Raw genomic sequence first — 22,785 nt, 5'->3', positions numbered from 1 at the left:
GTAACTTCTTTTCTCCTGATTTCTAGCTGCAGTACTGGGTGCCGTGGTGTTCCTCATCCCACAAATGTGTTCAAGTAGAGTTTGGATCCTGATTTGGCTGAGATGTTCTAGAGGAATTTTAAGTATTTAATGGGTAAAAAGAAAAAAAAAAAAAAAAGTACTCCATATGGCCTATATCTTGATTTCCTATAATTTGTTATTTCCACATCTTTAGTTTGGTCCTCTCAGTGGTTAAGAGCTCAGCTGCTAACCAAAAGATCAGCAGTTCAAATCTACCAACCACTCCTTGAAAACTCTGTGGGGCAGTTCCACTCTGTCCTGGAGAGTTGCTTGAGTCAAAATCAACTCGACAGCAATAGTTTTGGTGTTTCTTTTTCTTTTTTAGTTTGGTCCTCAGAAGCTCATGGGCAGAGAAAATAAAAATCAGACATGGATGAGTGAGTTCTTCTTGCTGGGGCTGTCCAGTGACTGGGGCACCCAGGTCTCCCTCTTTGTCCTGTTCCTGGCCATGTACTTGGCGACTATTTTGGGAAATGTCCTCATTCTCCTCCTTATCAGACTTGACAGCAGGCTTCATACCCCCATGTACTTCTTTCTCAGTGTTCTGTCCTTTGTGGATCTTTGTTACTCAAACAGCATTGCCCCACAGCTGCTGGCTCACTTGCTCTCAGCCCACAAGTCCATCCCGTTCCACCGCTGTATGTTCCAGCTCTACACATCCCTGGCATTTGGTGGGTCCGAATTCTTCCTGCTGGGAGCCATGGCCTACGACCGCTACATGGCTGTGTGTCACCCCCTGCACTACACAGTCATCATGCATGGATGGCTGTGCCTGGGGCTGGCCACCGGCTGCCTAGCAGCTGGCTTCATGAACTCGCTGATGGAAGCCATCATCACATTCCGGCTTCCACTGTGTCATAATATTATTAATCACTTTGCCTGTGAGACCCTGGCAGTGCTTCGGCTATCCTGTGTGGACATCTCCTTCAACAAGGTCATGGTGGCCGTCTCTGGCTTCCTGGTGATCATGCTTCCCTGCTTCCTGGTCCTGTTCTCCTATGCTCGCATAGTGGCTGCCATCCTGCGTATTCGCTCAGCACCGGGAAGGAGCAAAGTCTTCGGGACCTGCACCTCCCACCTCACTGTGGTCTCCATGTGCTTTGGAGCTACTATCTTCACTTACCTGGGGCCGCGGTCTGCCTCCTCGGTAGAAGGGGAGAAGATGGTGGCCCTGTTCTACGCAGTGGTGACCCCTATGTTGAACCCTTTGATCTACAGCTTGAGGAATAAGGAAGTTATGGCCGCACTCAGGAAAGTTTTAGAGAAATTGAGAGATAAAGGGTAAAGACTCTAAGAATTTCTTGTTATCTACCCTGAAAACCACAAAGGAGACCAAGTGAGTGTAGACAGGACTTCCATATTCACAGTAAAGAAGACTATAATGGTCTATCCTTGTGTGTGAATAAAACGTCTTCCTCTACATGGCTAATTGGTTTCCTTACGTAGGTCAAAGTCTAATAATTTAAGTATCAATGATCCATGCTATGGCCCCTTCTTAGATGTTTGTTTCTCAGGTATCCGGGGGTCTTTGGACTTTATCTGTCCACTTTTGATTTTGTCTCTGTACCATATGTAAAGGAATGATCCCTGGCTTCGCCAAGCAGACCTCATTGCCAATTCTTGTTCTGCCTCTCATTAACTGTGCTAGCTGGCACATTATTTAAAAATCATATCGTTTTAGTTTTTATTTTTGGTAAAACAAGGAAATAATACCAACCTTTCAGAGTGTGTAAATACTATCTGTATATAGTGCCTGCCATGTAGTAGACACTAACAAAGTCATTCATTATTTTAGCTACACCACCCTTACTCTTCCATTGTGAATATAAAGGGTATTTTACTTCTTTGCCACTCCTCCGTCTTGTAACTGATTGAAATATGTGCTAATCTTCCTAAAATATGTAGCGAATAAGTTTGCTTACCCTTGGAAATGACTTACAGATTATGTCGGAAATTAAAGATAGAAATTATTAGGGCCAGGTTGGGCTATTGTCCTGAGAGGTCTATTGCCCTTTCTGATACAGGGGAAATTTTTATACTAATTATGAATGAATTATGTAAAATATGTGATATGTTTGTTTTATTTTCTTAACTATAATCCTAAATTTATTTTTTAAATGACCTAAACCCTCCAAACTTTGCAATTAAGACAGTCGTTATAAAACTGTGATGTAGTTAGGCAAATTTCTGGTAAAATTACCTTGTCCAAAGAATTTACTACACCTATTTAATTTTCCATTAAATTGATGCATGTGTGTGTGCTTCTCAGAGTAGGGGTTTGATTGAAACAAACAAAATAATTGTGCCATTAACTTATTTATAATATTATTTCAAATGACTTGAAAAAATCTTCCAGAAAGGAAAAATTAGGGGAGAAACTCTGACCCCACTGAGCTAATTACCATAACTACACCTCTTCTAATGTCAAATCCCTTCAGGGAATAATTTTCAAATGTTCTTATTTATTCTTAAAAGGTTACAGTCCTTCAACAGTTCAATCCTCTAGAAATGTAACAAATCTGGAATGATCTTTGTATAAATCTTATCCTACCTAAAATTATAAATGTTTTTGGTCTTCCATATATGACATTTTCAATGAGAAGAAATTTTAGCTCCCACTTTGGAAAGCACTTAAATGCTGAATAGAGCATGGTTACATTTTTCACTGTGAATCTACCTCCACACTGATAAAGCTTTATTGAGGAGATTTTGTGTATTCTTTTCAATCTATCTTTTTTCTTCCTAAGTTTTATTTATTTCGTTGCTGTTGTTGAGAATATACACAGCAAAATATACACCAATTCAACAGTTTCTACATGTGCAATTTAGTGACATTGATTACACTCTTTGAGTTGTGCGATCATTCTCACCCCCATTTTCTGAGCTGTTCCTCCCTCATTAACATAAACTCACTGCCCCTTAAGGTTCCTATCTAATCTTTTCAGTTGCTATTTCACTTTGATCCCATATACATAATTCTTAAAAGAGCATAATGCTCAAGGCATACGTTTTTTACTAGGTTAGATAAACTATTGTTTGGTTTTAAGATGACTTTAGGGGATATTTTTGGTTTGAGGTTTAAAGATTTTCTCAGGCCGATAGTTTCAGGATTTCATCCACCCTCCGTGGCCCCAGAAAGTCTAAAGTCCATGAGAATTTTAAATTCTGTTCTGAATTTTTCCCCTTTTGATAAGCATTCTTCTATGGAATCTAAGATCAAAATGTCCAAATGGTAGCCAGGCACTAACCAATTCTTCTAGTCTATTGTCTCATGACAAAGGAGGCAGTTCATGGAGGCAATTAGCCACACATTCCATTTCCTCCTCCTATTTCTGACTCTCCTTCCTTTGTTGCTCCAGGTGAATAGAGACTAACTGCTGTGCCTTGGATGGCTGCTCGCAAGCTTTTAAGACCCCAGGCACCACACAACAAACTACGAGATAGAAAAGAAGCACTAAACATATTATTAGGCCAATTAACTTGGATGTCCCATGAAACCATGACTCTCAACCTTCAAACCAAGGAACCAAATTCCATGAGGTGTTTGGTTGTACATAAACAGCCTCAGCAGCTACCATTTCTTTTTGTTGTTGTAAATATTATCTATCACACAACTATTGCCAGTTCAACTTTTTATAGGTGTACAACTTATTGAGAGCAATTACAATAATCTTGAAAAGATGCTCAGCATCATTAGCCATCAGAGAGATGCAAATCAAAACCATAATGAGATACTATTTCACTCCAACCAATACGGCTAAGATAAAAAAAGAAAATAACAAATGTTGATGAGGATGTGAGAAAATTGGAACACTTATCCATTGCTGGTGGGAATGCAAAATGGTAAACCATTGTGGAAGACAATGTGGCTATTCCCCGAAAAACTAAAAATAGAACTACCATATGATCCAGCAATTCCACTCCTAGGTATATCCCCAAAAGACTTGAAAACAGAGACACAAAAAGAGACTTGTACACCAATGTTCATTGCAGCACTATTCACGATAGCCAATAGGTGAAAAGAACCTAAAAGCCCATCAACAGATGAATGGATAAACAAAATGTGGTGCGTACACACACTGGAATACTACTCAGCCAGTAGGAGACATGAAGTCCTGATACATACTGCAATATGCATGAAGCCTGAAGACATGGTGATCAAAATAAACCAATCACAAAAGGACAAAAATATTACATGACCTTGCTTATATAAAAAGGCAGGAAAAGACAAACGTACAGAGACCAAAATTTATTAGTGCTTACCAGGGCCAAGAGGGAGGGAGAAAATGGGGGTTAATGGTGATGGAAAAATCACATTGATTAAGGGTAGGGTTGCACAGCTGATTATCGTGATTGCTGTCAATAAGTTGTTCAATCTACTTTTAAACACATCATTCAAACATGTTAATCACCTTATCTAAAAGGCTATAACAGACTTTGTCGAATGCTTTTTTAATTATTATATCCTGGACTTTGACTGCTGTTGCATATAAACATGTTAGACTTAGATAATAACACAATTCTTCATGCTCTGAGCTCCATCGAATCATTAGCTGGAAGTCTAGTCTATCCTTGCGCTCCCCAGGTAGTCTTGAAACTCCCCAGGGATGTTGCACGAGTCCTAGTTCCTCTATGACTCCTGCAAAGATGGAGTGGGGATGAAGTAAAAAATAATGATCTCACATTTAAAAAACAATGCCTATGTCCCTGTAAAATTCCTTTAGACTAATCTTTCCATAACGAAACTTCTTCAGCTCTCAAGAACAAATTTTTCAAAGCAGACTTGTGAAATCCCCATTTTACCTGGTGCTCTCTTTTATATTGGAGCTCTGTGGGTTTGTTGACATTCTCTGGGTGGCACAACAGTTTGCTCTTGTCTATTAACTTAAAGGTTGGCGGTTTGAACCCACCCAGTGGCACTATAAGTTCTCTATGAGTCAGAATCGCCTTGATGGCAATGGGTTTGTTTTTGTTTTTGATTAGTGATCTGCTTCCGTAAGGTTATAGCCAGGAAAACCATTTGGAGCAGTAATACTTTGTCACAAATGGAGTTACCAACCGTTGGAAGCGATTTAAGAGCAATTTTTTGTTTGTTTATAGATTTGTTGGGGGTGGGGTAAAGAGAAATGGGAGGAGAGGGAAGGAAAGGCTGGGAAATAGTCAAACATAGCCTGTTGTTGTTGTTAGGTGCCGTCGAGTCAGTTCCGACTCATAGCAACCCTATACACAACAGAACGAAACACTGCCCGGTCCTGAGCCATCCCTACAATCATTGTTATGCTTGAGCTCATTGTTGCAGCCACTGTGTCAATCCACCTCGTTGAGAGCCTTCCTCTTTTCTGCTGACCCTGTACTCTGCCAAGCATGATGTCCTACTCCAGGGACTGATCCTTCCTGATAACGTGTCCAAAGTATGTAAGACAGTCCCGCCATCCTTGCTTCTAAGGAGCATTCTGGTTTTACTTCTTCTAAGACAGATCTGTTGGTTTTTTTGGCAGTCCATGGTATATTCAATATTCTTCACCAACACCACAATTCAAAGGTGAAGAAGGCTGAAGAAACATAGCCTAGAAAGTTTGAATATGAGACTAGTATACAGTAAGTCCACTGTACAAAAATTGCTTACCAAGAGAAATGGTGTGTAGACAAATCAAAGACTGGAGAGTCATGTTTTTGTGTCACTGAATACTCCATAGCAGTAAAGAGGTCCTCCAACATTCTCTGACACTCTGAAGCTAGTCTACCCAATGTTCCCTGAGAAGGTCTGTTGTTGTTAGGTGCCATCCAGTCGGTTCCAACTCACAGTGACTCTATATACAACAGAATGAAACGTTGCCAGGTTCCCAACATCTTCACAATCTTTGTTATACTTGAGCCCGTTGTTGCAGCCATCATCTTGTACAGGGTCTTCCTCTTTTGTGCTGACCCTCTACCAAGAGTGATGTCCTTTTCCAGGTACTAATCCCTCCTGAAAACAAGTCCAAAGTATGTGAGATGAAGTCTCGCCATCTTTGCTTCGAACAAGCATTCTGGTTATACTTCATCCAAGACAGATTTGTTGGTTCTTCTTGCCGTCCATAATATATTCAACATTCTTCATCAACACCGTAATTCAAAGGCATCAATGCTTCTATGGTCTTTCTTATTCATTGTCTAGCTTACACATACGTATGAGGCCAGTGAAAACTTCATGGATTGGGTCAGGCTCATCTTAGTACTTAAAGTGACATCTTTGTTTTTTAACACTTCAAAGAAGTCTTTTGCATCAGATTTGCCCAGTGGAATGTGCCATTTCAATTCTTGACTGCTGCTTCTATGGCTGTTGATTGTGGATCCAAGTAAAACGAAATCCTTGACAACTTCAATCTTTTCCCCATTTATCATGATGTTGCTTATTGGTCCAGTTGTGAGGATTTTTGTTTTCTTTATGTTGAGGTACAATCCATACTGACAGATGTGGTCTTTGATCCTCATCAGTAAGTGAAGAAGTCTTCTTGACTTTCAGCAAGCAAGGTTGTGTCATCTGCATATTGCAGGTTGTTAATCAGTCTTCCTTCAATCCCAATGCCACGTGTTTCTTCATGTAGTCCAACTTCTGGGATTATTTGCTCAGCGTACAAATTGAATAAGTATGGTAAAAGGATACAACCTTGATGCATGGTTTTCTTGACTATAAACCGCGCAGTATCCTGTTGTTCTGTTTGAAGGACTGCCTCTTGGTCTATGTACAGTTTCCTCATGATCACAAATAAGTATTCTGGAATTCCAGTTCTTTCAAATATTGTCCATAATTTGTTATGACCCACACAGTCAAATGTCTTGGTATAGTCAATAAAATACAGGTAAACATCTTTCTGGTATTCTCTGCTTTCAGTCAGGATCCATCTGACATCAGGAATGACATCCCTTGATTCATGTCCTCTTCTGAATCTGGGTTGAATTTCTGAAAGTTCCCTGTAGATGTACTGCTGTAACTGCTATTGAATTTTCTTCAGCAAAATTTTACTTGTCTATGACATTAATGACACTGTTCAATAATTTCTGCATCCTGTTGGATCACCTTTTTTTGGAACGGGTACAAATATGCATCTCTTCCAGTTGGTTGGCTGGGTAACTATCTTCAAAATTTCTTGGCGTAGATGAGTGAACACTTCCAGCACTGCATCTGTTTGTTGAAACATCTCAATTCTTATTCCATCAATTCCTGGAACCTTGTTTTTCACCAGTGCCTTCAGTGCAACTTGGATTTCTTCCTTCAGTACCATTGGTTTATTGATTATATGCTATCTCATGAAATGGTTGAACATCGACCAATTCTTTTTGTTACACTGACTCTGTGTTCCTTCCATCTTCTTTTGATGCTTCCTGTATCATTTACTATTGGCCCCGTAGAATCGTTCAATATTGCAACTCAAAGTTTGAATTTTTTCTTCAGTTCTTTCAGAATGAGAAATGCTGAGCATGTTCTTTTTTGGTTTTCTATATCCAGGTCTTTGCACATTTCATTATAATACTTTACTTTGTCTTCTTAGGCCACCATTTGAAATTTTCTGTTCAGTTCTTTTGCTTCATCATTTGTTCCATTTGCTTTAGCTACTCGATATTCAAAAGCAAATTTCAGAGTCTCTTCTGACATCCATTTTGGTCTTTTCTTTCTTCCTGTCTTTTTAATGATTTCTTGCTTCTTCATGTATGATGCCCTTGACATCATTCCACAACTCATCTGGTCTTCGGTCATTAGTGTTCAATGCGTCAAGTCTATTCTAAAGATGGTTCTAATTTTAGGTGGGATATACCCAAGGTTGTACTTTGGCTCTCATGGACGAGTTCTAATTTTCTTCAACTTCGACTTGAACTTACACATGAGCAATTGATGGGTCTGTTCCCCAGCTGGCTCCTGTCCTTGTTCTGACTGATGATATTGAGCTTTTCCATCATCTCTTTCCACAGATGTAGTGGATTTGATTCTCATGTACTCCATCTGGCAAGGCCCTTGTGTATAGTTGCCATTTATGTTGTTGAAAAAAAGAGTATTTGCAATGAAGAATTTGTTGGTCTTGCAAAATTTCTGTCATGAGATCTCCAGAGTTTTTTCTGTCACCAAGGTTATGTTTTCCAACTACCGATCCTTCTACTTTGTTTCCAACTTTCACAATTCAATCACCAGTAATTAACAATGCATCTTGATTGCATGTTTGATCAATTTTATACTGCAGAAGTTGGGAAAAATCTTCAATTTCTTAATATTTAGCCTTAGCGGTTGGAATGTAAATTTGAATAGAAGTCATATTAACTGGTTTTCCTTGTAAAAATCCTATCACTGACAGTGTTGTACTTCAGGATGGATATTGAAATGTTCTTCTGGACAATTAACTTGACACAATTACCCTTCAATTTGTCATTCCCAGCATAGTAGACTATGTGATTGTCTAATTGAAAATAGCCCATACCAGCCCATTTCTGCTCATAATGCCTAAGATATAGATCTTTATGCATTTCATTTTTGACAACTTTTAATTTTCCTAGATTCATATTTCATACATTCCACATTCCAATTATTAATGAATGTTTGCAGCTGTTTCTTCTCATTTTGAGTCATGCCACATCAGCCAATGAAGGTCCTGAAAGCTTGACTCCATCCAAGTCATTAAGGTCAACTCTATTTCAAGGAGGCAGCTCTTCTCTAGTGGTCTTGTGAGTGCCTTCCAACCTGGGGGGATCATCTTCCATCCATTACTATATCAGACAATGTTCCACTGCTATTCATAAGAAACATAATCATAAAAGAAAATATTATGCTGAGTGAAATAAATTATTCACAGGACAAATATTGTATGATCTCACGTACATAAAATAAGCAAACATATAGAAACCAAAACTTATTAGATTTTACCGAGGAGCCCTGGTGGCACAGTGATTAAGCACCCAGTTGCTAACTGAAAGGTTGGCAGTTTGAACCCACTAGTTGCTCCATGGGAGAAAGACGTGGCAGTCTCTTTCCGTAAAGATTACATCCTTGGAAATCCTATAGGGCAATTCTACTTTGTTCTACAGGGTCCCTATGAATGGGAATCAACTCAAAGGCAGTTGGTAGGGGAGGGAGGGAGGGGGAAAGAGGGAGTTGTTGTTAGGCTTCACTGAGTATATGTTAATGGTGGTGGAATAATTTGGAAAAGAATATAAAAAATGGCTGCACAACTGGAAACATGCAATCAATGTCACTGAATTGTACGTGCACAAACTGTAGAGTTGCACGATGTTTGGTCATGTATATTTTTACCACAGTAACAATAATAATAATATATTAGCTTAGCCATTAATCTAACTCCATCCATCCATTAGTATCAACTCATCTTCGTTATAAATACAGATCTGTTCTTTTCCAAGTCTTTCACTTACCTCAAATACCACTTGTGATTCAAATCCTTCATTTTGTCTTTAGCATTTGAAGTCATACTTCATTGAAAATTGAGTTCTTCTGTTGTTTTTACAGGTTCATGCCTAATCTTTGCACCCATCCAAGGTCACATATCCATCTTAAAAGCTGTTTTCTTATAATATCTGAAATCCTTCCAAAAATAAATTAGTTATTGATATTTAAGCTACTTTTTGCCTTTCAAAATTTTTAATTGCTTGTGATTTCATGTTTCAAATAAATAGTCATTTCCATAATAATTTTATATTCTTTTTATTAAGAAATTCCCCCCAATTTTTCTAGGCTTCTGAATATGCCCTTGTCTGAACAGTCTGAATCATCAATTTCTCACTTTCTACAGGGTCATTCCATAAGCACAAATTTGATGTGACATTGCCAATTTTAAGGATAAAAAAGAAAACCTCCTTGAACCCACATCACATATCAACTTCCTGACATGTCACTATCTCTCTATATCCCTTTATGTAAAAATTCCTTGAAGGAACAGACTGCACCCTTCATTTCTTACCCTCTCTTCCCAGTCCTTCTTCAATTTAAGTTAGGATTTTGTGCCCACCATTTTTCTGAAATCACTAGTGCAAAAGTGACCAAAATCTTTAATGTCGCCAAAACCTGTGGCTAATTTTCAGTTCTCATCTCACTTAAATTTTTCTAACAACAACTTTTTCTACATAACACTATGTATTATGTACAGTGGACCCCACACTGTCCTTGTGTTCTTCTGTCTCACGGGAAATTACTTCTTAGACTCTTTTGCAGAATCCAAATCTTATTCCAGATGTCTATATCCCAGAAGGTTAAAGATTCAAATACATTTTTATTTCAAGTACACTCATATCCAAGCTGATCTCATAATATCCACATAGTGATGACTCCCACATTTACACATCCAAAACTGTACCGTATACCCAATGACCTTTTTTACTTCTCCATTTGAATTCTCACATTTCAAACACAAACTACTTTGTTTCACTAAAAAAATGTTTGCCTCTGTCAGTTTACCATATTTTAGGGGCTTGCCTGTTGTTGTGATGCTGGAAGCTATGCCACTGGTATTCAAATACCAGCAGGGTCACCCATGGCGGACAAGTTTCAGCTGAGCTTGCAGACAAAGACAGAATAAGAAGAAGGACACCACAGTCTACTTCTGAAAAGAATTAGCTGGTGAAGACAACATGAATAGCAGTGGAATGTTGTCAGATATAGTGCTGGAAGATGAGCCCCCTCAGGTTGGAAGACACTCAAAAGACAACTGGGGAAGAGCTCCTTCCTCAAAGTGGAGTTGACCTTAATTCTGTAGATGGAGGCAAACTTTTGGAACCTTCATTTGCTGATGTGGCACAATTCAAAATGAGAAGAAACAGCTGCAAACATCCACTAAAAATCAGAGCATAGAATGTACAAAGTATGAATCTGGTAAAATTGGAAACTGTCAAAAATGAAATGGAATGCATAAACATTGGTATCCTAGACATTAGTGAACAGAAATGGACTGGTACTGGGCATTTTGAATTGGACAATATATGGTCTACTATACTGGGGATGACAATTGAAGGGAAATGGTGTCGCATTCATTGTCAAAAAGGACATTTCAATACTCATGCTGAAATATAACACTGTCAGTGATAGAATAATATCCATACACCTACAGGGAAGACCAGCTAGTACGGTCATTATTCAAGTTTATGCACCAACCACTAAGGCCAAAGATAAAGAAATTGAAGATTTTACCAACTTCTGCAGTCTAAAATTGCTCAAACATGCAATCAAGATGCATTGATAATTACTGGTGCTTGAAATGTGAAAGTTGGAAACAAAAAAGAAGGATTGGAAGTTGGGAAATATGGCCTAGGTGATAGGAACGATGCTGGAGTTCTCATGATAGAATTTTGCAAGACCAACAACTTCTTCATTGCAAATATCTTTTCAACAACATAAATGGAGACTATACACCTGAACATTGCCAGATGGTATACACAAGAATCAAATCCACTTCATCTGTGGAACATGACAACAAAAAAGCTTAATATTATCAGTCAGAACAAGGCCAGGGGCTGAATGTGGAAGAGACCATCAGTTTCTCATATGCAAGTTCAAGTTGAAGCTGAAGGACATTAGAAGTCCACAAGAACCTAAGTACAGTCTTGAGTATATCCCACCTGAATTTAGAGACCATCTCAAGAATAGATTTGACACTTTGAACACTAATGACCAAAGACCAGACAAGTTGTGAAATGACATCAAGGACATCATACATGAAGAAAGCAAGAGGTCATTAAAAATACAGGAAAGAAAGAAAATACCAAAATAAATGTCAGAAAACACTGTGACATTCACTCTCAAATGTCAAGTAGCTAAAGCAATGGAAATCTAGACATCGGAGTTATCAGACAATGCCTGATTCACATGTTTAACAAAACAGAAATCAGGGTACAGAATAGTGTCAAAAAGCTGGAGTCTACTAAAAAGAATCAAATGATGTTTCTAGAATTAAGAAATAAAATATAGAACTAAGCAAACAATAATGATTACAACAGCCGATTAGAGAGCACTGAAGAGGATTTGTGATGTAGAAGATAAGTCAGTAGGAAACAATTTGGCTGGGTCGAGAAAGTAAAAATAGAAGGAAAATGAAAAAACAGCATCAGTGATTTGTGGGGCATGGTAAAATGATCTAACATTTGGGACATGATGAAAAGGTCTAACATACCCGCACTTGAAGTCTTAGAAGGAGAGAAAAAAGAGAAAGGAAGAAAGGAATATGTGAGGGAGAATGTTCAAACACTTCGCAAAACTGAAAAAAGACATCAGCCTACAGACACATAAAGCAGTATAACTCTCAAACAGGAGAAATATGTTAAAAACAAACAAACAAAAAAAACCAAACCATACCTAGGTATATCAGAGTAAAACTGCTGCAAACCAAAGACAACAGTTTTTTTTTTTTTTTTTTTCTTTTTAAAGCAACCAGAAAAGAAAGAAAATTATCTTCAAAGGACGAAGATGGGGAGGTAGAAGCATTTTTCTTCCTCTTCTGAAGGAGGCACAGGTACCCTCCCTGCCCCCAACACAAGTCTTGCCTTGTAAAAATCAGCATAAGTCTATCATTGGAAGGTACTGGGCACTCATTTAGGCAAAGGTACGTTGTTGCTGAAGAAAAAGTAGGAAAAGAAGCAATCTGCCTTTAGGGGAGGGATAGAAATAGAATCAGACCAGGATGCCACACTGATACAAATAGGGTTCACCAGGCAAGGGGCAAAAATCTCCCACCCATAACTAACTACAGACACAAAGGAGAGATTGGCTGTCATGGTGGTCATTAGTTAAGGTGGGAAAACTGAGAAGGTGCCATCCCCAAACCTAAGCCTAAGGATGAACCAGGAAAACCAAGAACACCCTTGCCCCTACCACGAGGCTGTCATCAATGAACGATCAATTGCTTCTCCTCCGAGGGGGGGAGCAGAACAATGGAGAGAGATGCTATTATGACAAATGCATGCTGAGCTTGGGGAAAGCTGGGCAGAGAAGTGACACTGATTTAGATCCTTTTGCCCCCACAGGCCCACAAGGCAGTAGAAACCTCTAGCTGAAAGTATTTGAAATCTATGGGGGTCACAAGGTAACTTTGTGGTTAGGTGCCATTGAGTCAGTTCCGACTGACAGCAACCCTATGTACAACAAAATGAAACACTGCCCTATCCTGCACCATCATTGTTATGCTTGAGCCCATTATTGGAGGCACTGTGTCAATCCATCTGGTTGAGGGTTCTTCTTTTTCTTGGACCCTCTACATTACCAAACGTGATGTCCTTCTCCAGGGACTGGTCCCTTGTGATAACATATCCGAAGTATGTGAGACAAAGTCTCCACATTCTTGCTTCTAATGAGCATACTGGCTGTAGATCTATCGAGATAGATCAGTTCTTCTTTCAAGTAGTCCATGGTATATTCCGTATTCTTCACCAACATCAAAATTTGAAGGCATCATTTCTTCTTCAGTTTTCCTTATTCATTATCTGTCTTTCACATGCATATTGTTATTGGTGTTGTTCAGTGCCATCCAGTCAGTTCTGACTCATGATGACCCTATCTACAACAGAACTAAACACTGCCCTGTCCTGCACCATCCTCACAATTGTTGCTATGCTTAAGCTCATCACAACAACTGCGCCAGTCCATCTCTTTGAGGGCCTTCCTTTTTCCTGACCCTCTACTTTACCAAACATTATGTCCTTCTCCAGGGACTGATCCCTCCAGACAACATGTCCAAAATATGTGAGACATAGTCTCACCAACATTGCCTCTAAGAGCATTCTGGTCCTACTTCTTCCAAGACAAATTTGTTCATTCTTTTGGCAGCCCATGGTATAGTCAATATTCTTCTCCAACACCACAATTCAAAGGCTTCAATTCTTCTTTGGGATTCTTTATTCATTGTCCAGCTTTCACATGCATATGAGGCGATTGAAAATACCATGGCTTAAGTCAGGTGCACCTTAGTCTTCAAGGTGTCATCTTTGCTTTCCAGCACTTTAAAGGGGTCTTCTGCAGCAGATTTTCCCAATGCAACGCATCTTTTGATTTCTCGACTACTGCTTCCATGGGTGTTGACTTGTTCCAAGTAAAATGAAATCCTCGGCAACCTCAATTTTTCCCCATTTATCATGATGTTGCTTATTGGTCCAGTTGTGAGGAATTTTGTTTTCTTTATGCTGGGGTGTAATCCATACTGAAGGCTGTGGTCTTTCATCTTCATCAGTAAATGCTTCAAGTATTCTTCACTTTCAGCAAGCAAGGTTGTGTCATCTGCATAACAGGTTGTTAATGAATCTTCCTCCAATCTCGATGCCCCATTCTTCTTCATATAGTCCAGTTTCTAATTATTTGCTCAGCATACAGATTGAATAGGTATGGTGAAAGGATACAACCCTGATGCATGCCTTTCCTGATATAAACCACGGAGTATCCCCTTGTTCTTTTTCACTACTGCATCTTAACAGGTTCCTCATGAGCAAAATTAAGTGTTATGGAATCCACATTCTCTGAAATGTTATCTATAATTTGTTATGATCCACACAATCGAATGCCATTGCATAGTCAATAAAACACAGGTAAACATCTTTCTGGTATTCTATGCTTTCAGCCAGGATCCACCTGACATCAGCAATGATATCCCTGGTCCCAAGTCCTTTTCTGAATCCGTATCCATTTCTGGCAGTTCCCTGTTGATATACTGCTGCAGCTGCTTTTGAATGATCTTCAGCAAAATTTTACTTGCATGTGATATTAATACTATTGTTTGATAATTTCTGCCTTTGGTGGGATCATCTTTCTTGGGAATAGGCATAAATATGGATCTCTTCTACTCAGTTGGCCAGGGAGCTGTCTTCCAACTTTCTTGGCATAGACAAGTCAGTACTTCCAGGGCTCCATCCCTTTGTTAAAACATCTCAGTTGGTATTTCTTCAGTTTCTGGAGCCTTGTTTTTTGCCAATGCCTTCAGTGCAGCTTGAACTTCTTCCTTCAGTACCAGCAGTTCCTGGTCATATGCTACCTCTTTAAATTGTTGAATGTCGACCAAATTTTTTTGGTATGGTGACTCGCATCTTCTTTTGATGCTCCCTTCACCTTTTAATATTTTCCCCATAGAACCATTCAATATTGCAACTCAAGGCTTGAATTTTTTCTTCAGTTCTTTCAGCTCCAAGTGTGTTCTTCCCTTTTGGTTTTCCATCTCCAGGTCTTTGCACGTCGTTATAGTACTTTCCTTTGTCTTCATGAGATGCCCTTTGAAGTCTTCCATTCAACTCTTTTACTTCACCATTTCTTCCTTTTGCTTTAGCTACTAGATGTTCAAGAGCAAGTTTCAGAGTCTTTTCTGACATTCGTTTTGGTCTTTTCTTTCTTTCCTGTCTTTTTAATGACCTCTTGCTTTCTTCATGGATGATGTCCTTGATGTCATTTCACAATTTGTCTTGCCTTCAGTTATTAGTGTTTAATGCATCAAATTTATTCTTGAGAAGGTCTCTAAATTCATGTGGGATATACTCAAGGTTGTACTTTGGCTCTTGTGAATTTTTTCTAATTTTCTTCAGCTTCAACTTGAAATTGCTTATGACCAATTGATGGTCTGCTCCACAGTAGGCCTCTGGCCTTGTTCTGACTGATAATATTGAGTTTTTCCATTGTCTCTTTCTGCAGATGTAGTCCTGTGTATTCCATCTGGGGAGGTCCATGTGTATAGTTAATGTTCATGTTGTTGAAAAAAAGTTATTTGCAATGAAGAAACCTTTGGTCTGGGAAAATTCTACCATGCAATCTCTAGTGCCATTTGTACCAGCAAGGCCATATTTTCCAACTACTAATCTTTCTTTTTTGTTTCCAACTTCACATTCCAATTGCAAGTGATTATCAGCACATCTTAATTGCATGTTTGAGCAATTTCAGATTGTAGAAGTTGGTAAAATCTTCTCCTCTTTGGCCTCAGTGGTTAGTTCATAAGTTTGAATAATAATCTTATTAGCTAGTCTTCCTTTTAGGTGTATGGATGTTGTCCTATCACTGACAGTGCTATACTTCACGATAGATATTGAAATGTTCTTTTTGACAGGAATACAACACACTATTGCTCTTTAATTTGTCATTCTCAGCACAGTAGACCGTATGATTGTCCAATTCAAAATGGTCAGTCCATTTCAGGTCACTAATGCATAGAATGTTGATCTTTATGTGCTCCATTTCATTTTTGCCAACTTCCAAGTTTTCTAGATTCTTACTTCGTACATTCCAAGTTTCAATTACTAATGGATGTTTGCAGCTGTTTCTTCTAATTTGCAGTTGTGCCACATCAGGAAATGAAGGTCCTGAAAGCTTGACTCTATCCATGTCATTAAGGTGAACTTTTCTTTGAGGAGGCAGCTCCTCCCTAGCTGTATTTTGAGTGCCTTCCAATCTGAGGGACTCATCTTCTGCCACTATATCAGATCATGCTCGACTGCTATTTATAAGGTTTTCACTAGCCATTTTTTTAAATAAGTAGACTTACTTCTTCCTACTTTATCTTAGTCTAGAAGATCAGCTGGAACCTGTCCACCAAAGGAGACCCTGCTGGTATTTGAAATACCAGTGGGAAAGCTTCCAGTATCACAGCAACATGCAAGCCACCACTGTGTGACAAACTGACAGACATACAGTGGAAATTACCCATAGTTAAAGGATTCGAAAGAACCAGAACCAGAAGTGACCTAGACTGGATTTCAGACAAGAACTGTAATATAATTATGATTAACATGGAGCCCTATTGGTGCAATAGTTAAGCACTCAGCTACTAACTGAAAGTTGGTGGTTCGAACTGGTCCCACTGGCTACTGTTTGGGAGGAAGGTGTGACAGTCTGCTTCTGTAAAGCTTTACTGCCTTGGAAACCCTATAGGGCAGGCCTACCCTGTCCTATAGGGTTGCTATGAGTCAGAATTCAACTCAAAGGTAGTGGGTCTATAATTAATATGTTAAAAGACCTTGTGGAAAACATGGCTCCATACAGTGGAGCAATGAACACTATAAAAGTAAACAAAATGGAAATGCTAGAAATAAAAAACAGACTGACCATAGCGTAAGAATGAATTAATGAACTGATTTATTTCCTTAGAAATACAAATTACTCACCTGAAACATGAAGAGAAAAGAGAGGGAGGAAGGGAAATAACAAGGAATCAAAAGTTGTACAACAATGCAAAAACAATGTAACAATTGCCTGATTTGAGTCCCAGAGGAATAGAGAGCAACAAGGCAGAGGGGATATTTTAAAAGATAATGGTAAAGAGTTTTGCAAAATCAGTGAAAGAAAATAAACCACAGATCCAAGAAGCTCAGAGAACTCCAAGTGCAATTAAAAAAAAAAAGTATATTCAAATTGCTAAAAACCAAAGAGCAAGAGAAAATGGTAAATTGTATGTGATGTGAATTTTACCTTAACTGAAAACTAATGGAAAAAAGTTTAAATAGACAAATCCACCATTATTATTGGAGATGCCAGTGCCAATCTGTTAGTATTTGATAGATCAATTAGACAAAATTTAGTAAGGACAAAGAAGACCTGAGCAACGTTATCAAGCAGGCTTGTCTGACTGACATTTTTCATATACTATAGCCAACAACAAAAGAATATAAATGTCAACATTTAAAAGAACTGAAATCATAAAAAGCATTTTCTTTGCACATAATGAAATTGGATTAGAAATCAGGACCAGAAAGACCTCTGGGAAATCCCCAGATACGTGAGAGATTTCTGAATAACCAAGATTAAATAAAATACAGGGTGTCGTGCTATAATACCCAAAATGACCAGGAAACAATAGAAAATCACTTACCATGAACCAGGGATATCCCAACTCGAGTGAGAAAGACAATCAACAGATGCCAACACCAAAAAGGAATTAGATGTTGAAATTATCTGACAAGGACTTTAAAGTAGCTATTGTAACTATGCTTCCAAAGCAATTATAAATTTTCTGGAAAAAAAAGAAAATCTCAACAAAGACACGTAAGTTATAAAAAAAGAACCAAATGGGAACCATAGGACTTAAAAATACAATAACTGATTTTTTTTTTTAATGAGCAAACCACTGACACATGTGACAACGTGCCTGACCCTCAAGGCAACATGCTAAGTGAAAGAAGCCACACTACATACTATATGATTCCATTTATTTGACATTTTGGAAAAGTCAAAACTATAGATTGACCTTAAAATTTATATGGAAGTGATGGACAAAAATCAGTCAAAATGATCCGATGAGGAATCAAAATTAAAAAAAAAAAAAAAAAATGGAGCGAGAGCTTGCTACACCAGGTAAGAGGACTTAGCATAAAGCAATAAGCTGACATTTACTCAGGGTTAGACAAATCAAGGAACAGATGGGAATAGACAGCTCAATTTAGAAACCACCACGCATGCCCAAATTAGGTAATATGGTGGAAATAGCATTTACAAATCAGTGAGCAAAAAATGAATGACTCAAGAAATGATGCTGGGCAACTGAAAATATTGTGCACTCTGTCACTGTTTGGAATTCTTTTCTCATACAGATTAGACCTGCTGTGGAATGTTCACAGAACTTAATCCTAGGATAAGCTTGTATATTCATATTCTGGAATGCAGGCAGCTTGTAACTGTGAAATATCTCCAACGTATCTCGGGTTATTTATATGAAAACTTGAACCTAAGAGTCTCGTATGAAGGATCACAGGCACAGGAACTCATAGAAGCCTCTCAAACAGATGGGTGTGCTTCACCTTTGGAGGGGAAGGATGCCCCCTTTTTAGTCTCCCTACGCACGCCGCCAATGGGCTGAGCAGGACGTAGGCAGGGCAGGTATTGTTGGTGGAAGTTATGTCTTCGTTCTATTAGTTACCCCCAGATTACACTAGATTGTTAAGAACATGTTGGAAAATTGCAGCTAATATCAAATTATACATTATAGGACAGTCTAAGTTCCTCTGGGACTTAAGCAAATTGAGGCCAGAGTTCTGGAAGAGGTACCTTATTTTATGTGCTGCCATTTGGTTTTTTGTTGGGTGCTGTCAAGTTGATTCCAACTCATAGCAAGTCATAATGACCCCATGTGATGGAGTAGAACTGCCCCACGGGGTTTTCTAGGCTCTCATCTGTATGGGAGCAGATCACCAGGTCTTTCTCCCTCAGAGCTGCTGGGTGGATTTGAACCATTAACCTTTTGGTTAGCATCTGAGTGGTTAACCATTGCATCACCAAGGCTCCTTTCAGCCCCATGTTTTTATTTTTAGGTGCCATCAAGTCAATTCAGACTCATAGTGACTCCGTGTGACAGAGTAGAACTGCCCCTTACAGTTTTCTTGGCTGTAATCTTTACAAAAGCAGATGGCCGGGTCTTTCCCCAAAGGAGCCTCTGGCTGGATTTGAACCACCGACCTTTTGGTCAGCAGCCAAGTGCTTAACCCCTTGTGCCATCAGGGCTCCTCTTCCAGTCCCATAGGGGAACTATATTAAAGGCTGCTTAATTACTGTAAGAATGTGTGGCACTCCAGACTAAGTTACTTATAACTGTCGATAGCTCTATTTACCATTTCATGAAACTCAGTAAATTTGAAGGCCTCTTTGTGTAATGGCTACTTAAGGAGTTCTGCAGACCACAGAGACTCATGTGATATTTAGTAATCTAGAGATCTGTCCTAGAACCTGGAATGTTGGCCTAGTGAAGCCAAAGGACAGCTGACAGGTGACAATGACCCATCATGATGAATTTATTACATCAGATCCCTGGGCTTACTGTAAAGCAGTATTATTTAGCATAAAAATTATGGCAAAAACATTTAAATCAAAAATTTCTACCAAATTTTTCTTTTGCTAAAAAGCCCCCCAGTTCCCAGCAACCAGTCAGAGGATCATCTCATCTCCTGAAAGCCATAATCAGTCTACTTGGGAATCAGCTTCCCCCTTGGAGCACTGATGTGATTATCCTATTTCAAGTAAGACTGAATAATAAATCAAAATTTGTGAACAGCGATTTAAAAGTAGAAGAACAGATAATGCCAAAAAATTCCTCTTCATGTTTTTACAGAGAATGAATTCAAATTTGTGTGTGTGTTTTCCAAAATGTTTGGCCTTAGTGGATCCCCCCCTCCACTGGAACTAATATATTAAAAAATAAGATTGCCAAAATAAACAACAGAGATTTCTCATGGCTCCCACAAGAGATTTGAACTGCCATCCTTAAGATTCCTCTCCCCTGGGACTTAGCAGCGACTTAGGAAAAATCCTAACCCCACATAAATCCCTCAGAACCTGAAGATGCTCACAGCTGCTGACCCTCAGACTACTGTGGCTTCCACCAGGAAGGCATGGGCACTCTGGCCCCAGGGCCTCGGGGACCCCAGCCCTGCCCCACCTTAGGCGTAAACGTGGTCCTGGTGCCCGGGGCTGCCCACTCCTCTAGCACTGACCATCTGCTCAGAAGCAGTGGGGTAATCAGGGCCTGCCCACTCCTACTAGGTTTAGAAAGCGGACTCCTCATGTCGGTTCACCACCTGAGCCTTTCTTTTCCACTTCTTCTGATTCTAGATCCAGTGAGGAATTCCTTCTCATCTCCCACCCCACTGGAGGTGGCCAAGCGGAGGTAAGTGGCCCTCTAAGTGTGTGAGCAGCACTGTGGTGGGGTCTGGGAGCACAGAGTATCTGATCCTACATGTTCAGTTCTGTCATTATGCCTCTCCCTTTCCCTCCCTCAGTTCCTAGCAACCAGTCAGAGAACACTCTCACCTCTGACAGCTAAGTATGACCAGGTATGCAGAGAATGGAAGGAAACAGGCATCCCACTGCTGTGAAAGGCCATCTCTTGGTGTGTGTAGGATCAGAGATGTGTACCCCAGATTCCAGTTCCTGCCTGAGAGTCCCCTCCCCATCTCCTGACACCCCTGGGCCACACCCGTCGTCTCATCCTGACCGTGCCCCTAAAACAGCAGCCATGTCTTGGCAGGCACAGAGGTTATATTTTCATCAAATTCGAGTTACTGGGAACCTAGATTTGAACAGGGAAAACAAAGGGGAAGGCCAAGCCCCACAGGCACAAAAAGGGAGAGAAGCAGCTAGGACCTTTTGTCTAGATCGTTGGTGGAATCTGCTCTGAAGGACAGCGTGTCTGAGGACACTGTGAGGGAGCAGAGACTATCATGGGTAAAAGGGGCTACAGGGTTTAATGCCCAATATGTCCACTGTCACCTCGTCTCTTAGTCTCTGCATTGGCCTCCTGTCCCACCCAAATCCACCCCTCTCCCCACCAAAGCCAGCGTGGAAGATGAGGATGTGGTCATCCAGCTGGAAGCCCTCAAGGATCACTTGGCTATCTTGCAGGATTATGCCCCAAATCCTTACTATTGCCGTATCTCCCATGATCCCTGTTGTATTCGTCCACTCACTCACAATCTGCCCCACATGGCAACATGGCCACGATGAGTTGCTTCTCTGAAAATGCCAGTCTGTTTCGTACCTTGATACCTTTTTCACTCTGATTCCACTGCCGAAAATGCCTCCTCCTCTCACTTGCTGATGTTTCCGTGATGGCGCCTTCTCTGGTCCCTTTCCTGAGTATTTCTGTGTGTTCATTTCTGTCGGGTGTGCACGTGCTTGTGTGTCTGACGGGGTTTTTTGAAGCTTGGGCTCATCTCTGATGTCGTTATGTGCCGTTGAGTTGATTTTCGATTCTTAACAACCTCATGTGATGGAGTCGAACTGTCCCATAGGGCTTTCTAGGCTGTAATATTTTATGGGAGCGGATTGCCAGGTCTTTCTCCTGCAGATCACTGGCTTGGTTGGGACCACCGACCTTTCGATTAGTAGCTGAGTGGCTGCACTACCAGGACTCCTTCATCTCTAATAGATCATGCCTACAATGAACTTCAGTAGGTTTACAAAACATTTCATAAAATAGTCGAAAATTTTAAGTATGAAAAAGTGATGGGGAGTTCAAACTCTGATATTTTTCCTCTGAGTGTGAATTAGCCGAGCAGTTAAGGGGACACCTTTGCAGTCAGCTGTGAGTCAGAATCTACTTGATGGCAGCAGGTTTGGTTTGGTTTTGGTTTTTCACAGTCCGACAGACCTCTGGGACTGACTGTAATTCTGATTTCATCACTCTGTAGCTTGGAAATGTTACTTCATCTATCTAAGCCACAGTGCCTTCTGCAAAATTAGAATAATAATATTTCATTAGCTCCGTTGTGTAGATTAAATGGGAATGTATGAAAAGTCCTCTTTACACTTCCTGGCACCTAGTAAATGCTCAGTAAATTATTATTCCAGAATATTCTGGACTGATTGCTTAGACCTCGTGTTAAAATGAATCAAAATAGAACCCTACAACTTCTTGTCCATTGTTATCTCCTTAAAGGAGGAAAATGCTTGTTAGCTCTCCAAGTTTCCCAACTAGTCAATGGCATTGCCTCACATATAATAAGCCACGTCTCTGAGACTCGTCCTTGCTTTCTCCCTCTCTCTCATCTCCCACGTTCAGTCCATCAGTCACTGCTAATGATTACACCTAAAAGGGTGTCTTAAATCCACCCATGTCTGTGAAAGCCCAGTGTTCAAGGTCCCTGTCGCTTTCCCCTGCAGTCACCTCTAACTGGTCTTGCAGCTTCCACTCCTGCTTCCTGTGGGAGTGGAGGCATCTTTCCATAACCTAAACCACGCCACTCCCATTCAGCTTAACTCCTCTGCTTGCTGCCCACTGCATGCGGACCATTTTCAGATCCCTC

General features: G+C 39.9%; 1 protein-coding gene across 1 annotated transcript; it reads left to right on the top strand.

The window, feature by feature from the left end:
* The first annotated feature begins 403 nt into the window (after positions 1-403).
* Positions 404-21,484, top strand: LOC126082106 (olfactory receptor-like protein OLF3). Its single transcript, XM_049894559.1, has 4 exons — positions 404-1,341; positions 20,594-20,648; positions 20,761-20,814; positions 21,263-21,484. Exons 1-4 carry the CDS (start codon positions 404-406, stop codon positions 21,482-21,484), a joined length of 1,269 nt encoding a protein of 422 aa, XP_049750516.1.
* Positions 21,485-22,785: the final 1,301 nt, after the last annotated feature.

This window comes from Elephas maximus, chromosome 8, assembly GCF_024166365.1.
Source record: "Elephas maximus indicus isolate mEleMax1 chromosome 8, mEleMax1 primary haplotype, whole genome shotgun sequence".
Lineage (NCBI taxonomy): Eukaryota > Metazoa > Chordata > Mammalia > Proboscidea > Elephantidae > Elephas > Elephas maximus.
This window is presented reverse-complemented; position numbering and strand designations above follow the sequence as displayed.